This window comes from Eucyclogobius newberryi, unplaced genomic scaffold, assembly GCF_026437365.1.
Source record: "Eucyclogobius newberryi isolate DKJ021-1_F unplaced genomic scaffold, fEucNew1.0.hap1 SCAF_613, whole genome shotgun sequence".
Classification (NCBI taxonomy): Eukaryota; Metazoa; Chordata; class Actinopteri; order Gobiiformes; family Gobiidae; genus Eucyclogobius; species Eucyclogobius newberryi.
Window position 1 is genome coordinate 12,501 of NW_027316294.1, and position 19,316 is coordinate 31,816.

At 51.1% G+C, this 19,316-nt stretch overlaps 1 protein-coding gene across 1 annotated transcript in view; it reads left to right on the forward strand.

Annotated features, from left to right (window-relative positions):
- Positions 1-19,056, forward strand: part of LOC140348201 (protein quaking-B-like) — a gene marked incomplete at its 3' end in the record, with an annotated part of 23,124 nt that extends 4,068 nt beyond the window's left edge. Inside the window, exons 2-3 of the mRNA XM_072434275.1 lie at positions 12,270-12,386; positions 18,865-19,056. Coding sequence (XP_072290376.1) covers positions 12,270-12,386; positions 18,865-19,056 — 309 coding nt within the window. The remainder of the gene's footprint in view (positions 1-12,269; positions 12,387-18,864) is intronic.
- Positions 19,057-19,316: the final 260 nt, after the last annotated feature.

Consider the following 19,316-nt stretch of genomic DNA (forward strand, 5'->3'; position numbering starts at 1 on the left):
GTACTCCAGAGCGACTTGTACTCCAGAGCGACTTGTACTCCAGAGCGACTTGTACTCCAGAGCGACTTGTACTCCAGAGCGACTTATACTCCAGAGCGACTTGTACTCCAGAGCGACTTGTACTCCAGAGCGACTTGTACTCCAGAGCGACTTGTACTCCAGAGCGACTTATACTCCAGAGCGACTTGTACTCCAGAGCGACTTGTACTCCAGAGCGACTTGTACTCCAGTGCGACTTGTACTCCAGAGCGACTTATACTCCAGAGCGACTTATACTCCAGAGCGACTTGTACTCCAGAGCGACTTATACTCCAGAGCGACTTGTACTCCAGAGCGACTTATACTGCAGTGCGACTTGTACTCCAGTGCGACTTGTACTCCAGTGCGACTTGTACTCCAGTGCGACTTGTACTCCAGTGCGATTTATACTCCAGTGCGACTTATACTCCAGTGCGATTTATACTCCAGTGCGACTTATACTCCAGAGCGATTTATACTCCAGTGCGACTTATACTCCAGTGCGACTTATACTCCAGTGCGACTTATACTCCAGTGCGACTTATACTCCAGAGCGACTTATACTCCAGAGTGACTTATACTCCAGTGCGACTCATACTCCAGAGCGATTTATACTCCAGAGCGACTTATACTCCAGTGCGACTTATACTCCAGTGCGACTTGTACTCCAGTGCGACTTGTACTCCAGTGCGACTTGTACTCCAGTGCGACTTGTACTCCAGTGCGACTTATACCCCAGAGCGACTTATACTCCAGAGCGATTTATACTCCAGAGCGACTTGTACTCCAGAGCGATTTATACTCCAGTGCGACTTATACTCCAGTGCGACTTATACTCCAGTGCGACTTATACTCCAGTGCGACTTATACTCCAGTGCGACTTATACTCCAGTGCGACTTATACTCCAGTGCGACTTATACTCCAGTGCGACTTATACTCCAGAGCGACTTATACTCCAGTGCGACTTATACTCCAGAGTGACTTATACTCCAGTGCGACTCATACTCCAGAGCGATTTATACTCCAGAGCGACTTATACTCCAGTGCGACTTATACTCCAGTGCGACTTGTACTCCAGTGCTACTTGTACTCCAGTGCGACTTGTACTCCAGTGCGACTTATACCCCAGAGCGACTTATACTCCAGAGCGATTTATACTCCAGAGCGACTTGTACTCCAGAGCGATTTATACTCCAGTGCGACTTATACTCCAGTGCGACTTATACTCCAGTGCGACTTATACTCCAGTGCGACTTATACTCCAGTGCGACTTATACTCCAGTGCGATTTATACTCCAGAGCGATTTATACTCCAGTGCGACTTATACTCCAGTGCGACTTATACTCCAGTGCGACTTATACTCCAGAGCGACTTATACTCCAGAGTGACTTATACTCCAGTGCGACTCATACTCCAGAGCGATTTATACTCCAGAGCGACTTATACTCCAGAGCGACTTATACTCCAGTGCGACTTATACTCCAGAGCGATTTATACTCCAGTGCGACTTATACTCCAGTGCGACTTATACTCCAGTGCGACTTATACTCCAGAGCGACTTATACTCCAGAGCGACTTATACTCCAGAGCGACTTATACTCCAGTGCGACTTATACTCCAGAGCGACTTATACTCCAGTGCAAACTTATACTCCAGTGTGAACTTATACTACGGAAAATACAGTACTTTTGCATGTGAGAAAACCGGGCAGCGGGATCCTACCTCTTCAGATATTCCCGACATTAAAAATGAATAATGCAGATCATATTCCGTGTGATGTTGTGGTCTGGAGTGCGGCGCGGTTTCAAAATAGACTCCAGACTGCGCGTCGTAACCGTGACATCAGGGTTAAATCGGACCAGGATTTTGTCCCGGGTCCAGCGTTCGGTCCCGGCTCAGTCCAGAGTCCGGGTCGTGTTTCAGTGGGTTCACGTGGGCGTTTTGATGCGTCTGCTTATTGCTGTCGACACGTCCGGAGCCGATGAATCACCTCCAACAAACCGTAGCTCATGCTTTTATTTTGAAAATACGCGGCCTGCTGCGTTCGGCTGCGGTTTTGCTTGTCGCGCTCGAGCTTGTCACGCTTGTTTCGCCGTGACGTTGCGTTCGCTTTGTCTCGCTTGGAATGTTCCGCGGTATGGCGTTAAACTGCTCTGTCTCCATGGAAACGAGCAGGTCGGATCCGCCAAAATAAGACTTAGATGAGATTAAATAAGGTGTTCTGAGCAATAAAAAGAGAGAAAGCGTTTAACGGTGTTGCTCCTGATCTTTACTGTTTTGACACCTGAAAATAGAACAATTAAATTTTTTGAATTTTTTAAAAAATGAGTTGACATTTTTTTTGAATTTTTTGTAGGAATTTTTTGGAAAATTAGTTTTGTCCCAGTACAAATTGATAACAAGGATATCTATTGGGGTCAAAATGAGACAACGGCGCATTCTCCGTGTCTAAATGTGAAGGGTTTTATCCTCGGAGGAGCAGGAAGTGCATCGTTAGCATGCTAATGTTCGTTAGCGTCACCGGAGAAGGACAAACTGGCTCAGAGATCGGAGAAAAGTGCTGTTTTTAACTCCATAAACCATTGCGGACTCGTTCTGAGCGTTTCTGACTCAAAACACCTTCATCACAACTCTGTGCTTACGTTAGCATGTCGGGGCAAGCTAGCTTTTGTTCATTTCCCTGTGGTAATTCCTCCTGCTGCCAGTAGACAGAGCGCTAACACAAATCCTGACTTGGAAACACCTGACTAAGAGTAAAGGCATGTGTGCTTTTCTGTGCAAACTTTATTTTAAGTTCTAAAACATGAGACGCCAAAGTAAAGGTAAACAAATACATAATACGTGTCCTTTAAGCTACAGTTTGGACCTGAATTTGATCTAAATTTAACATTTTAACATATTTTTATCCCCTTAAGTTATACCTTTAAAAATACCTTAAAACACACTGATCCTTACAGCGGGCTCGCCTCTCCTCAGATCTGACCTGTATCTCGTCCGTTAATGTTCGACCAGAGCCAAAACACGCCTCGAAACTCATTAAGTCAAGGCTCGACCCAAAGAACACAAGCGGGCGGCTAACACATGCTAACAGCCGCTAACACGGGCTAACAGGTGCTAACGCGTGGCTAACAGGCGCTAGCACGGGCTAACAGCTGCTGCCTCCTTTGACTCTGAAGGTTAAAGCGCTCATAAAGTCTATTCCTGTCCCTCTGTGTCGCGCCACAAACGACTCCGCTTTTGTTTTTGGGCCGACCGCGTTATTTTCGGCGCGGGGGTTAGCTAGCGCTGACGAGTCGAGCCAGTGCGAGGAGAACATGCAAACCGGCACAAATGTGCAACAGTTGCATTTTAAGATTACGCATTTTAATTTGAGCATTTTGAGAGTTTAAGCAGATGTATTACCGAACCTTTAACCTTTGCGTGAGATTAGCGGGTTTAAAAAAGTGAATCCTGTTTTGTCTGAGTACTGCGTATTTGTACTCAAGTAAAAGTACTGGGACCAAATGTGTCGTTAAAGTCCCTATTAAAGGTTCTCCTGTTTTTATAATTCTGACTTAGTTTAATGGTGCAGAATCTGCGGTGAATGTTTATCACAGTTTTACGTCGGTTAAGTGGCAGTTTGTGAAGAAATTATGAAAAATAAGAGTTTAAAACAACAGGAAGTGGAGCTGGGTCCCTCTGTGATGTCATCAGTGTGCGACACAGAGAGTGTTTAAACCATGGTTGGACTGAATAAAGGTGTTTTATGGTCTTATTGTGTCAGATCAGAACTGCCGTGTCGTTTATGTGGAGTTTGGCTCTTGTTTACAGTCTGGTTGCTATGGAAACAGCTGTGACATCACCTCAAACCAGGAAGTACAACTATAAACTTTACACAAACGGGCCAAAGGTGGAGTCAATCCTGAAATATAATTCAGTTCAGTGCCTTTTAGTCAAATGTGTGTTCAAACCGTCAGATGGACTTGAAGTAAAAGTAAAACGTACACACAAAAAACGACTTCTAAACTAGTACTAGTACTTTTTTACTGTGGTTTCAGTATAATTTTAGATCAGTCTTTTGTACAAAACGTGATAAAATAAACAGTTTAAAGCAGAAATACGTTTTAACAAATTTCCTTTGTTGATTTTGAAAGTACAATTACGCGGCAGGAACGATACTCAGTTACAAGTACAAGTATTACACGGCAGGAAGTATACAAGTACAAGTAGAATGGGGCATTTGTTGTTACTTTCCACACGGTTGTTTGCTCTGAGCTTAGACCTGAAGCTCTAAAGACGTGGGAAAGATCCCCACGGACGGGCTACAAAATACACTCCTCCGCCCCATGCAGTAGAAAGTACAAATACCTGTAGTACAAATGTAGTGAGGGAAAAGTGAAAAGCAGAGGGCGCAGTATTCAATTACGTTAATTTGAGTTACTTTTTAAAATGTGCTTCTCGGAGTGACTTTCTGACTCTTTGGCCTCTTGTAGTAAAGTAAGTACTGCGTGTAGTAAAGTAAGTACTGCGTGTAGTAAAGTAAGTACTGCGTGTAGTAAAGTAAGTACTGCGTGTAGTAAAGTGAGTACTGCCTGTGGTAAAGTGAGTACTGCGTGTTGTAAAGTGAGTACTGCGTGTGTAAAGTGAGTACTGCGTGTAGTAAAGTGAGTACTGCGTGTAGTAAAGTGAGTACTGCCTGTGGTAAAGTGAGTACTGCGTGTTGTAAAGTAAGTACTGCATGTTGTACAGTGAGTACTGCGTGTGGACAGTAGTAAAGTGAGTACTGCGTGTGGACAGTAGTACAGTGAGTACTGCATGTGGACAGTAGTACAGTGAGTACTGCGTGTGGACAGTAGTACAGTGAGTACTGCGTGTGGACAGTAGTACAGTGAGTACTGCGTGTGGACAGTAGTACAGTGAGTACTGCGTGTGGACAGTAGTACAGTGAGTACTGCGTGTGGACAGTAGTACAGTGAGTACTGCCTGTGGACAGTAGTACAGTGAGTACTGCGTGTGGACAGTAGTACAGTGAGTACTGCATGTGGACAGTAGTACAGTGAGTACTGCGTGTGGACAGTAGTACAGTGAGTACTGCATGTGGACAGTAGTACAGTGAGTACTGCGTGTGGACAGTAGTACAGTGAGTACTGCATGTGGACAGTAGTACAGTGAGTACTGCATGTGGACAGTAGTACAGTGAGTACTGCATGTGGACAGTAGTACAGTGAGTACTGCGTGTGGACAGTAGTACAGTGAGTACTGCGTGTGGACAGTAGTACAGTGAGTACTGCATGTGGACAGTAGTACAGTGAGTACTGCATGTGGACAGTAGTAAAGTGAGTACTGCATGTGGACAGTAGTACAGTGAGTACTGCATGTGGACAGTAGTACAGTGAGTACTGCATGTGGACAGTAGTACAGTGAGTACTGCATGTGGACAGTAGTACAGTGAGTACTGCATGTGGACAGTAGTACAGTGAGTACTGCATGTGGTGCATGTGGACAGTAGTACAGTGAGTACTGTGTGTGGACAGTAGTACAGTGAGTACTGCATGTGGACAGTAGTACAGTGAGTACTGCGTGTGGACAGTAGTACAGTGAGTACTGCATGTGGACAGTAGTACAGTGAGTACTGCGTGTGGACAGTAGTACAGTGAGTACTGCATGTGGACAGTAGTACAGTGAGTACTGCGTGTGGACAGTAGTACAGTGAGTACTGCGTGTGGACAGTAGTACAGTGAGTACTGCGTGTGGACAGTAGTACAGTGAGTACTGCATGTGGACAGTAGTACAGTGAGTACTGCATGTGGACAGTCGTACAGTGAGTACTGCATGTGGACAGTAGTACAGTGAGTACTGCATGTGGACAGTAGTACAGTGAGTACTGCATGTGGACAGTAGTACAGTGAGTACTGCATGTGGACAGTAGTAAAGTGAGTACTGCATGTGGACAGTAGTACAGTGAGTACTGCATGTGGACAGTAGTACAGTGAGTACTGCATGTGGACAGTAGTACAGTGAGTACTGCATGTGGACAGTAGTACAGTGAGTACTGCATGTGGACAGTAGTAAAGTGAGTACTGCATGTGGACAGTAGTACAGTGAGTACTGCGTGTGGACAGTAGTACAGTGAGTACTGCATGTGGACAGTAGTACAGTGAGTACTGCATGTGGACAGTAGTACAGTGAGTACTGCATGTGGACAGTAGTAAAGTGAGTACTGCATGTGGACAGTAGTACAGTGAGTACTGCATGTGGACAGTAGTAAAGTGAGTACTGCATGTGGACAGTAGTACAGTGAGTACTGCATGTGGACAGTAGTAAAGTGAGTACTGCATGTGGACAGTAGTACAGTGAGTACTGCATGTGGACAGTAGTACAGTGAGTACTGCATGTGGACAGTAGTAAAGTGAGTACTGCATGTGGACAGTAGTAAAGTGAGTACTGCATGTGGACAGTAGTACAGTGAGTACTGCATGTGGACAGTAGTAAAGTGAGTACTGCATGTGGACAGTAGTAAAGTGAGTACTGCATGTGGACAGTAGTACAGTGAGTACTGCATGTGGACAGTAGTACAGTGAGTACTGCATGTGGACAGTAGTACAGTGAGTACTGCATGTGGACAGTAGTACAGTGAGTACTGCATGTGGACAGTAGTACAGTGAGTACTGCATGTGGACAGTAGTAAAGTGAGTACTGCATGTGGACAGTAGTACAGTGAGTACTGCATGTGGACAGTAGTAAAGTGAGTACTGCATGTGGACAGTAGTACAGTGAGTACTGCATGTGGACAGTAGTACAGTGAGTACTGCATGTGGACAGTAGTACAGTGAGTACTGCATGTGGACAGTAGTAAAGTGAGTACTGCATGTGGACAGTAGTACAGTGAGTACTGCATGTGGACAGTAGTACAGTGAGTACTGCATGTGGACAGTAGTACAGTGAGTACTGCATGTGGACAGTAGTACACGGTCTCTTACTTGAGCAAAAGTTTCCTTAAAAAACTTTCTTTTTTTATGACTCTTACTTGAGTCATTTCTTGGACTTTGTACTTTTATCGGGTCCTTTTATTTTGAGGTAACTTTACTCAATACTTTACAATATTTATACTCTGCCACCTCTGGTAAAAAAAAAATATCTACTGTCGAATATACTGAAGTAAAATACAAATACCTAAAAAATATGATTAGGCCCGAGCGCCACAAGCTGGCGAGAGGCCGAAGCACACGCCCACTTCCAAACACTCACTAGCTCCTCCCACATGCACCTGCAGACTCATGAGTCAAATGGAACATTACAGTTGTAAACGGGCGAAGCTCGTGCAAAAGTGGCACTAAACGAGTAAAGCGCTCGTTGCTCTAAGTGTCTCACCAACACGTTCCCCATCTCTTCCATGTTCCGTTCATATAAACATCCATCCATCCATCCATCCATCTTCTGCCGCTTTATCCGGGGCCGGGTCGCGGGGGCAGCAGTCTGAGCAGGGACTCCCAGACTTCCTCTCCCCAGACACTTCCTCTAACTCCTCCGGGGGGATCCCGAGGCGTTCCCAGGCCAGCCGAGAGACATAGTCTCTCCAGCGTGTCCTGGGTCTTCCCCGGGGCCTCTTCCCGGTGGGACATGCCTGAAACACCTCCCGAGGGAGGCGCCCAGGAGGCATCCGAAACAGATGCCCGAGCCACCTCAGCTGGCTCCTCTCGACGTGGAGGAGCAGCGGCTCTACTCCGAGCTCCCCTCGTGTGGCCGAGCTCCTCACCTTATCTCTAAGGGAGCGGCCAGCCACACGGCGGAGGAAACTCATTTCGACCGCTTGTATCCGCGATCTTGTTCTTTCGGTCACTACCCAAAGCTCATGAGCATAGGTGAGGGCAGGAACGTAGACCGACCGGTAAATAGAGAGCTTTGCCTTTCGGCTCAGCTCCCTCTTTACCACAACGGTCCGATGCAGCGACTGCATCACTGCAGCCGCTGCACCGATCCGCCTGTCGATCTCACGCTCCATCCTTCCCTCACTCGTGAACAAGACCCCGAGATACTTGAACTCCTCCACTTGGGGCAAGGACACCCCACCCACCTGGAGAGGGCAAGCCACCTTTTTCCGGTCGAGAACCATGGCCTCGGATTTGGAGCTGATTCTCATCCCAGCCGCTTCACACTCGGCTGCAAACCGTCCCAGTGCATGTTGCAGGTCCGGGTTTGATGGAGCCATCAGGACAACATCGTCTGCGAACAGCAGAGATGAGATCCTGTGGTCCCCAAACCGGACACCCTCTGACCCCTGACCACACCCTCCGACCCCTGACTGCGCCTAGAAATTCTGTCCATAAAAATTATGAACAGAACCGGTGACAAAGGGCAGCCCTGGCGGAGTCCAACATGCACTGGGAACAGGTCTGACTTACTGCCGGCAATGCGAACACAGCTCCTGCTCCGGTCATACAGGGACCGGACAGCCCTGAGCAAAGGGCCCCGGACCCCGTACTCCCGGAGCACCCCCCAAAGGACACCCCGAGGGACACGGTCGAAAGCCTTCTCCAGATCCACAAAACACATATGGACTGGTTGGGCAAACTCCCATGAACCCTCGAGCACCCGATGGAGGGTATAGAGCTGGTCCAGTGTTCCACGACCGGGACGAAAACCACTCTGCTCCTCCTGAATCCGAGGTTCGACTATCGGTCGGATTCTCCTCTCCAGTACCTTGGAATAGACCTTACCCGGGAGGCTGAGGAGTGTGATCCCTCTGTAGTTGGAACACACCCTCCGGTCCCCCGTCTTGAACAGAGGGACCACCACCCCGGTCTGCCAGTCCAGAGGCACGGTCCCCGAACGCCACGCGATGTTGCAGAGACGTGTCAACCAAGACAGTCCTACAACATCCAGATACTTTAGGTACTCAGGGCGGATCTCATCCACCCCCAGAGCCCTGCCACCGAGGAGTTTGCGAACAACCTCAGTGACTTCAGCTTGGGTGATGGATGAGCCAGCCACCGAGTCCCCGGTCTCCACTTCCTCTTCGGAAGACGTGACTGAGGGATTAAGGAGATCCTCAAAGTATTCCTTCCACCGTCCGACGACATCCCCAGTTGAGGTCAGCAGGCCTCCACCCGCACCGTAAACGGTGTTGGTGAGACACTGCTTCCCCCTCCTGAGGCGCCGGACGGTTTGCCAGAATTTCTTTGGTGCCGACCGATAGTCCTCCTCCATGACCTCCCCGAACTCCTCCCAGGCCCGGGTTTTTGCCTCTGCGACAGCACGAGCCGCGGCTCGCTTGGCCTGCCGATACCCGTCGATGACCTCCGGAGACCTACAAGCCAGAGTGGCCTGATAGGCCTCCTTCTTCAGTCTGACGGCATCCCTTACTTCCGGTGTCCACCACCGGGTTCGGGGGTTGCCGCCACGACAGGCACCGGAGACCTTGCGACCACATCTCCGAGCAGCCGCATCAACAATGGAGGCGGAGAACATGGTCCACTCGGACTCAATGTCCCCAACCTCCCCCGGGACATGGGAGAAGCTCTCCCGGAGGTGCGAGTTGAATACCCTACTGACAGAGGGCTCCACTAGACGTTCCCAACAGACCCTCACAATGCGCTTGGGTCTGCCAAGTCTGTCCGGCTTCCTCCTCTGCCAGCGGATCCAACTCACCACCAGGTGGTGATCGGTTGACAACTCTGCCCCTCTCTTCACCCGAGTGTCCAAGACACGCGGCCGGAGGTCTGATGACACGACAACAAAGTCGATCATTGACCTCCGGCCTAGGGTGTCCTGGTGCCATGTGCACTGATGGACACCCTTGTGCTTGAACATGGTGTTCGTTATGGACAATCCGTGGCTAGCACAGAAGTCCAATAACTGAACACCGCTCGGGTTCAGATCGGGGAAGCCGTTCTTCCCGATCACCCCTCTCCAGGTGTCACTGTCATTGCCCACGTGGGCGTTGAAGTCCCCCAGTAGAACAACGGAGTCCCCGGTCGGTGCACTGTCCAGTACCCCTCCCAAGGACTCCAAGAAGGCCGGGTACTCTGCACTGCTGTTCGGCCCGTAGGCCGCCACAACAGTGAGAGACCTGTCCCCCACCCGAAGGCGGAGGGACGCGACCCTCTCGTTCACCGGGGTAAACTCCAACACGTGGCGGCTGAGCTGAGGGGCTATCAGCAAGCCCACACCAGCCCGCCGCCTCTCCCCGCGGGCAACACCAGAGAAGTGGAGCGTCCAGCCCCTCTCGAGGAGATGGGTTCCAGAGCCCAAACTGTGCGTGGAGGTGAGGCCGACTATATCTAGTCGGTATCGCTCAACCTCCCGCACAAGCTCAGGCTCTTTCCCCCCCAGCGAGGGGACATTCCATGTCCCCAGAGTTAGTCTCTGTGTCTGGAGATCTGGTCGCCCCTGCCGTCGACTGCCGCCCAGATCTCTCTGCACCGGCCCCTTATGGATCCTCCTGCGGGTGGTGGGCCCACGGGAGGGCGGCCCCACGTCGCTCTTTCGGGCTGTGCCCGGCCGGGCCCCGTGGGGTAAGACCCGGCCACCAGGCGCTCGCCATGGAGCACCCATCCCAGGCCTGGCTCCAGGATGGGGCCCCGGTGACGCCGATCCGGGCGACGTAAACGGCCTTGTTCGTGTCGTCGTCATAAGAGGCTTCTGAACCGATCTTTGTCTGACCCGTCACTTAGGACCTGTTTGCCTTGGGAGACCCTACCAGGGGCATGAAGCCCCCGACAACATAGCTCCCGGGATCATTCGGGCACTCAAACCCCTCCACCACGTTAAGGTGTCGGTTCAAGGAGAACATGTGATGCAAAAATTTAACATTATTACTGTTTAGAGGGCCAAAAACACAAAGTGGGCGGAGCCCACTCAAAATTAAGGAAAGTACCCGTCAGTGACCAGGGACCCACACGTATAGTTTATGATATTTGAAAAATGGGAAACATTGTTTTCGCATCGGAATATTCTTCTTCTTCTTCTTCTTCTTCTTCTTCTTCTTCTTCTTCTTCTTCTTCTTCTTCTTCTTCTTCTTCTTCTTCTTCTTCTTCTTCTTCTTCTTCTTCTTCTTCTTCTTTTTTTCGGGACCAACCCCCCACCCAGTGACATTGATGAAAAGTCACAAAAATGTTCACACCTCTAATAATCGTGCCTCTACATTCTGGCTATTTCCTTTTTCTATAATTAAAAAATGTGCTCGTCAGCGCCCCCAAATGTACCAGAAATGCATTGAGAGATGGGAAATGACCCAAAAAAAATCTGATCGTAGAATCATGAAATTTGGCGCAGAGGTAGATGGTGACAAGAGAAGTAAAAAATATTATTACGGCAACGCCGTCCGCCCAACCAAATGTCGGCCATATTGGTTCAAAAATGGCTAAGCATGACTCGGGAGTTTTTCCAAATGTTGTACTTGTACAAACTCCTTCCAGGGCGGTGGCCCTAAAAAGCTGAAATTTGGTGAAAATGCTACTGAGGAGTGGGACATCAAAAGTTATTCAAATGACATTGACCCTGTCACGGTCTCAAGAATCATAGAATTTCAGAAATTTCCCAAATTAATTTGCTGCCGTTTGCGCAGATAAAGTCCGAATTGCGTCAAATTAGAATCAGTTGATAAACTCTTTGCCCTAAACCTACTTGAAGTGAAATTAATTAATTTGGCGCGACTGCGCCCCCTAAAGATTTTATATGGAGGTTAAATGTTTAGTTTAGCGAAATTTGACATAAAATTCAATTTTAGCATCCCCATCAAAAAAGTTAATGACCCATGTCATAATTGTTACGGCTTTTGCCGTAGCAATGACAGAAACATGTTTACACTTTATACTTTCATAAACTCCTCCCCCTCAGGGCGTTAACCCGATCAACCTGAAATGTGGTGAGACTCATCTTCAGGACCATCAAAAGTTATCCACATTTTTATTCAAAGAGTCACAGTCTCTGTGCGCGGCGGCGGTGGCGTGGCGAGGGCCGATCATTGCCGTTTGCGGCTATATTTATTATTATTATTATTTCATTTTAATTTTTGATTCTATATATTATTATTTTTAATTTAAATTGTATTTATTTTATTTATTATTTTTTATTATTATATTTTTAATTTTTGTATTTTTATAAATTGTTAAAAAAAACTTTATGCTTTGTTATCTTTGTTATTTATTCTCCTTAAACCGTTTGAGATTATTAATGGCATTTACGATGAATCTAAATATAACATAATAATTCCTTCTTTTATGAAGTTGTTTTATGATGAAGTAAATAAAGTGTTTTGTGTGTTTCCAGTTTAACTTCGTGGGGCGGATCCTGGGCCCCAGGGGCCTCACGGCCAAACAGCTGGAGGCGGAGACTGGCTGTAAGATCATGGTGCGAGGGAAGGGCTCCATGAGGGACAAGAAGAAGGTACGGCCCCGCCTCCAGCACAGAGAGAACATGCACTCTGCAGCACAGAGAGAACATGCACTCTGCAGCACAGAGGGAACATGCACTCTGCAGCACAGAGAGAACATGCACTCTGCAGCACAGAGAGAACATGCACTCTGCAGCACAGAGGGAACATGCACTCTGCAGCACAGAGGGAACATGCACTCTGCAGCACAGAGGGAACATGCACTCTGCAGCACAGAGGGAACATGCACTCTGCAGCACAGAGGGAACATGCACTCTGCAGCACAGAGGGAACATGCACTCTGCAGCACAGAGAGAACATGCACTCTGCAGCACAGAGGGAACATGCACTCTGCAGCACAGAGAGAACATGCACTCTGCAGCACAGAGGGAACATGCACTCTGCAGCACAGAGAGAACATGCACTCTGCAGCACAGAGAGAACATGCACTCTGCAGCACAGAGGGAACATGCACTCTGCAGCACAGAGGGAACATGCACTCTGCAGCACAGAGGGAACATGCACTCTGCAGCACAGAGGGAACATGCACTCTGCAGCACAGAGAGAACATGCACTCTGCAGCACAGAGGGAACATGCACTCTGCAGCACAGAGAGAACATGCACTCTGCAGCACAGAGGGAACATGCACTCTGCAGCACAGAGAGAACATGCACTCTGCAGCACAGAGGGAACATGCACTCTGCAGCACAGAGAGAACATGCACTCTGCAGCACAGAGAGAACATGCACTCTGCAGCACAGAGGGAACATGCACTCTGCAGCACAGAGGGAACATGCACTCTGCAGCACAGAGGGAACATGCACTCTGCAGCACAGAGGGAACATGCACTCTGCAGCACAGAGAGAACATGCACTCTGCAGCACAGAGAGAACATGCACTCTGCAGCACAGAGAGAACATGCACTCTGCAGCACAGAGAGAACATGCACTCTGCAGCACAGAGGGAACATGCACTCTGCAGCACAGAGGGAACATGCACTCTGCAGCACAGAGAGAACATGCACTCTGCAGCACAGAGAGAACATGCACTCTGCAGCACAGAGGGAACATGCACTCTGCAGCACAGAGGGAACATGCACTCTGCAGCACAGAGGGAACATGCACTCTGCAGCACAGAGAGAACATGCACTCTGCAGCACAGAGAGAACATGCACTCTGCAGCACAGAGAGAACATGCACTCTGAAGACGTTTACACAGTTCTGAGGCCAAATGGTGACATCAAAAACACTTAATACTGAAGTAAAAGTATCACATACACGAAACATCTAAAAGTTTTGAAGTACATGTTTTAAAAAAGTACTTTCAACATTTTTTAAAAAAGTACTAGACGTGGATTTTTACAACGATTAAAGAGTTTAAAGCTGTGATTTTGATATAAATTGCGCAGTTTGATCTCGACTTTGGTGGTGGACCGATACCGATATTTGTCCGATATTTGGCTGTTAAATGCGCGACAGAACCAGAAACACAAACAGCAGAAGTCTCTTCCAGTTCCATTTGTCTTTGGGTTTAATGTTCTGGACTCTGGCTCTGGATTGTTCCGGCCGCGCCCCGGTCTCCCGTGTCCAGACCATCTGCCCCGCCCCCAGAGTCCAGATCCTGACCAGATCCTGACCAGGACTTGGACTTGGACTTGGACTTGGACTTGGACTTGGACTCTGTGTTTGTACTTTCCACTAAAGCGACTCCACAAGAACACAATCTGTCATTATTGTTGTTTTAACACATTCATCGTGTTTTTCAGCTATTTTGTGTTTTATAGGTTTATTTTTTGTCCTCGTCAAGACTCGAGTTTTTGGTCCTAGTTTAGTCCTGGTTTAGACCTGGTTTAGTCCTGGTTTAGACCTGGTTTAGTCCTGGTTTAGACCTGGTTTAGTCCTGGTTTAGTCCTGGTTTAGACCTGGTTTAGTCCTGGTTTAGACCTGGTTTAGTCCTGGTTTAGTCCTGGTTTAGACCTGGTTTAGTCCTGGTTTAGACCTGGTTTAGTCCTGGTTTAGACCTGGTTTAGACCTGGTTTAGACCTGGTTTAGTCCTGGTTTAGTCCTGGTTTAGACCTGGTTTAGTCCTGGTTTAGACCTGGTTTAGTCCTGGTTTAGACCTGGTTTAGTCCTGGTTTAGATCTGGTTTAGTCCTGGTTTAGACCTGGTTTAGTCCTGGTTTAGACCTGGTTTAGTCCTGGTTTAGACCTGGTTTAGTCCTGGTTTAGATCTGGTTTAGTCCTGGTTTAGACCTGGTTTAGTCCTGGTTTAGACCTGGTTTAGTCCTGGTTTAGACCTGGTTTAGTTCTTTCTCACATGGAGCTGAAAACCTGCTTCACACAAACGTCTGGATTCACATTCTTCAGGTCAGAGCCTGTGGAGACGCCTGGAGTCCAACAGAGGACAAACACCAGAGGGAGGAACGAGGGAGGAAAGAGGAGAGGAACGAGGGGGGAAAGAGGAGAGGAACGAGGGAGGAAAGAGGAGAGGAATGAGGGAGGAAAGAGGAGAGGAACGAGGGGGTAAAGAGGAGAGGAATGAGGGAGGAAAGAGGAGAGGAACGAGGGGGTAAAGAGGAGAGGAACGAGGGGGTAAAGAGGAGAGGAATGAGGGAGGAAAGAGGAGAGGAACGAGGGAGGAAAGAGGAGAGGAACGAGGGAGGAAAGAGGAGAGGAACGAGGGAGGAAAGAGGAGAGGAACGAGGGGGAAAGAGGAGAGGAACGAGGGGGGAAAGAGGAGAGGAACGAGGGGGGAAAGAGGAGAGGAATGAGGGAGGAAAGAGGAGAGGAACGAGGGAGGAAAGAGGAGAGGAACGAGGGAGGAAAGAGAAGAGGAACGAGGGAGGAAAGAGGAGAGGAACGAGGGGGAAAGAGGAGAGGAACGAGGGGGGAAGAGAGAGAGAAGAGGATGATGAAAGAAAAGAGAAGAGAGAAGATGTTTGGAGTCCAACAGAGGACAAACACAGGACCAGCTGGAGGAACGAGGGATGAACGAGTGTTGACATTAGACGAAGAGCAAGAGAGAGAAGGAAGAGGAGGAGGATAAAGAGAGGAAGAGGAGGAGGATAAAGAGAGGAAGAAGAGGAGGATAAAGAGAGGAAGAGGAGGAGGTTAAAGAGAGGAAGAGGAGGAGGTTAAAGAGAGGAAGAGGAGGAGGATAAAGAGAGGAAGAAGAGGAGGATAAAGAGAGGAAGAAGAGGAGGATAAAGAGAGGAAGAGGAGGAGGTTAAAGAGAGGAAGAGGAGGAGGATAACGTTCTCATCGGCGACGCCCGCGGATCATCTTCATATGAACCTGCTCTGTTTACATCTGTTAGCTTAGTTAGCATAGCACAAGGTAACGGAGCTAGCCTGGGTCAGAGGTCAAAGGTCAGAGATGACGCGGCTCGGACATGGAGTCTGTGGAGTTTAGATGTTTTAGTCTTTTTCCAGAAGGTCCACTCTGGTCCACACAGGGGCCGCAGGAGGCCTCACAGGGGCCGCAGGAGGCCACACAGGGGCCGCAGGAGGCCTCACAGGGGCCGCAGGAGGCCTCACAGGGGCCGCAGGAGGCCTCACAGGGGCCGCAGGAGGCCTCACAGGGGCCGCAGGAGGCCTCACAGGGGCCGCAGGAGGCCTCACAGGGGCCGCAGGAGGCCTCACAGGGGCCGCAGGAGGCCCAGAGCAGATGTGTGCGTTCAGGATGAAGTTACCGAGAGGAAAAACAGATCGTGGAGCAGAACGGTCCAAACATGTTATGAGAGTCAGAGGTCAAAGGTCAGAGGTCAGCGCCAGACCGGTCAAATATCTGAACATCACAATTATTGACACGTCGTTCTCGTGGTCATGTGACTGTGAGGAGCATGACATGTACCAGCCTCAGAGCTGCTCCTCCAGGGCCTCAGAGCTGCTCCTCCAGGGCCTCAGAGCTGCTCCTCCAGGGCCTCAGAGCTGCTCCTCCAGGGCCTCAGACCTGCTCCTCCAGGGCCTCAGAGCTGCTCCTCCAGGGCCTCAGAGCTGCTCCTCCAGGGCCTCAGACCTGCTCCTCCAGGGCCTCAGACCTGCTCCTCCAGGGCCTCAGACCTGCTCCTCCAGGGCCTCAGAGCTGCTCCTCCAGGGCCTCAGAGCTGCTCCTCCAGGGCCTCAGAGCTGCTCCTCCAGGGCCTCAGAGCTGCTCCTCCAGGGCCTCAGACCTGCTCCTCCAGGGCCTCAGAGCTGCTCCTCCAGGGCCTCAGAGCTGCTCCTCCAGGGCCTCAGACCTGCTCCTCCAGGGCCTCAGAGCTGCTCCTCCAGGGCCTCAGAGCTGCTCCTCCAGGGCCTCAGAGCTGCTCCTCCAGGGCCTCAGACCTGCTCCTCCAGGGCCTCAGAGCTGCTCCTCCAGGGCCTCAGAGCTGCTCCTCCAGGGCCTCAGAGCTGCTCCTCCTTTTGTGGTGGTAAAAGTCGGATACGGACGATGGAAACAGTAATTATGGTGCGACTTGTGTTGCCGGGGTTACGAGGCTCCACAGAAGACGTGGTTTATCACTGTAATTAGCTAAACGCTCTTTTGTGCTCGGGCCTCAGTCTTCGGCCTCGACTTAGAGCGTGGGAAAAACCCGGCGCTTTTTTCCACAGCTCAATGGTTCCCGCGGCAACAAAAGGGGCGTTTTTCCGGAAACGCCGAGCGCAAACGCGGCTGCTCATGTTTAATGGATGCGGCGCCCGGGGATTCACTGCAGGGCCCCCTGGTGCCCCCCGAACGGGCCCCGCCAACGGGTCCAAGTCCAGGTCCAAGTCCAAGTCCAGGTCCAAGTCCAGGTCCAAGTCCAGGTCCAAGTCCAGGTCCAAGTCCAAGTCCAGGTCCAAGTCCAGGTCCAAGTCCAGGTCCAAGTCCAGGTCCAAGTCCAGGTCCAAGTCCAAGTCCAGGTCCAAGTCCAGGTCCAAGTCCAGGTCCAAGTCCAGGTCCAAGTCCAGGTCTGGATTTAGAGTTTAGCTCCAAGTTCGTTAGTTAGGACGGGAAAGTAGAGATTTATGGGTAATTAACAGTTTTCACCCTGTAATATGTTTGAAATATTAAAAAACAATTTTTTTTTTTTTTTTTTTTTATAAATTGATGAATATTTTTTTTTTTTTAAGAAAATAAAGAAAATAAAAAAATTGAACTGTCCACTGTGACCTGACGGTGGCGCTGTAACGGTTTCTTGGCTGGTGTTTTAGCGTCTGTCCAGAACATCTTGAGTGTGTGAAAGGCGTGGTGACCGTGGTGACCGTGGTGACCGTGGTGACCGTGGTGACCGTGGTGACCGTGGTGGCCGTGGTGACCGTGGTGGCCGTGGTGACCGTGGTGGCCGTGGTGACCGTGGTGACCGTGGTGGCCGTGGTGACCGTGGTGGCCGTGGTGACCGTGGTGACGGCCGTGGTGACCGTGGTGACCGTGGTGGCCGTGGTGACCGTGGTGACGGCCGTGGTGACCGTGGTGGCCGTGGTGGCCGTGGTGACCGTGGTGACCGTGGTGACCGTGGTGACCGTGGTGGCCGTGGTGACCGTGGTGGCCGTGGTGACCGTGGTGACGGCCGTGGTGACCGTGGTGACCGTGGTGGCCGTGGTGACCGTGGTGACGGCCGTGGTGACCGTGGTGGCCGTGGTGACCGTGGTGGCCGTGGTGACCGTGGTGGCCGTGGTGGCCGTGGTGACCGTGGTGGCCGTGGTGGCCGTGGTGACCGTGGTGACCGTGGTGACGGCCGTGGTGACCGTGGTGGCCGTGGTGACCGTGGTGGCCGTGGTGGCCGTGGTGACCGTGGTGGCCGTGGTGGCCGTGGTGACCGTGGTGGCCGTGGTGACGGCCGTGGTGACCGTGGTGACCGTGGTGGCCGTGGTGACCGTGGTGACGGCCGTGGTGACCGTGGTGGCCGTGGTGGCCGTGGTGACCGTGGTGACCGTGGTGACCGTGGTGACCGTGGTGGCCGTGGTGACCGTGGTGGCCGTGGTGACCGTGGTGACGGCCGTGGTGACCGTGGTGACCGTGGTGGCCGTGGTGACCGTGGTGACGGCCGTGGTGACCGTGGTGGCCGTGGTGACCGTGGTGGCCGTGGTGACCGTGGTGGCCGTGGTGGCCGTGGTGACCGTGGTGGCCGTGGTGGCCGTGGTGACCGTGGTGACCGTGGTGACGGCCGTGGTGACCGTGGTGGCCGTGGTGACCGTGGTGGCCGTGGTGGCCGTGGTGACCGTGGTGGCCGTGGTGGCCGTGGTGACCGTGGTGGCCGTGGTGACGGCCGTGGTGACCGTGGTGGCCGTGGTGGCCGTGGTGGCCGTGGTGACCGTGGTGGCCGTGGTGGCCGTGGTGACCGTGGTGGCCGTGGTGGCCGTGGTGACGGCCATGGTGACCGTGGTGGCCGTGGTGGCCGTGGTGACCGTGGTGACGGCCGTGGTGACCGTGGTGGCCGTGGTGACCGTGGTGACCGTGGTGGCCGTGGTGACCGTGGTGGCCGTGGTGACCGTGGTTGCCGTGGTGACCGTGCTCTCTGCTTGACCCGCAGGAGGAGATGAACAGAGGGAAGCCGAACTGGGAGCACCTGAGCGAGGACCTGCACGTGCTGATCACGGTGGAGGACACGCACAACCGCGCCAAGGTCAAGCTGCAGCGCGCCATCACCGAGGTCAAGAAGCTGCTGGTGCCCGCCGTGAGTCCCGCTCCAGCTGACCTGACCGCGCTCTGCGCCGGCTCCTGGGTCCGAGCCCCCCGTCTCGCTGCTCGAGGCCCCGCGAGGCCCCGCCCCATCATAGCAAATGATGGTCATATATTTCGTAAGCCCTGGCGGGGCTGAGCAGCAGTGCATTGTGGTCACTGCTCCTTGAATCAGACGGTTCAGGTGAAAAGGGCCCATTGCCACGCCCCCTTTTTAGTTGATTCCTTGACTTTTAGCGCTGATATTGATGATTTTGTCTCTTATATTGTGTAAAGTTTAGAGTTGTACTTCCTGTTGGTCGT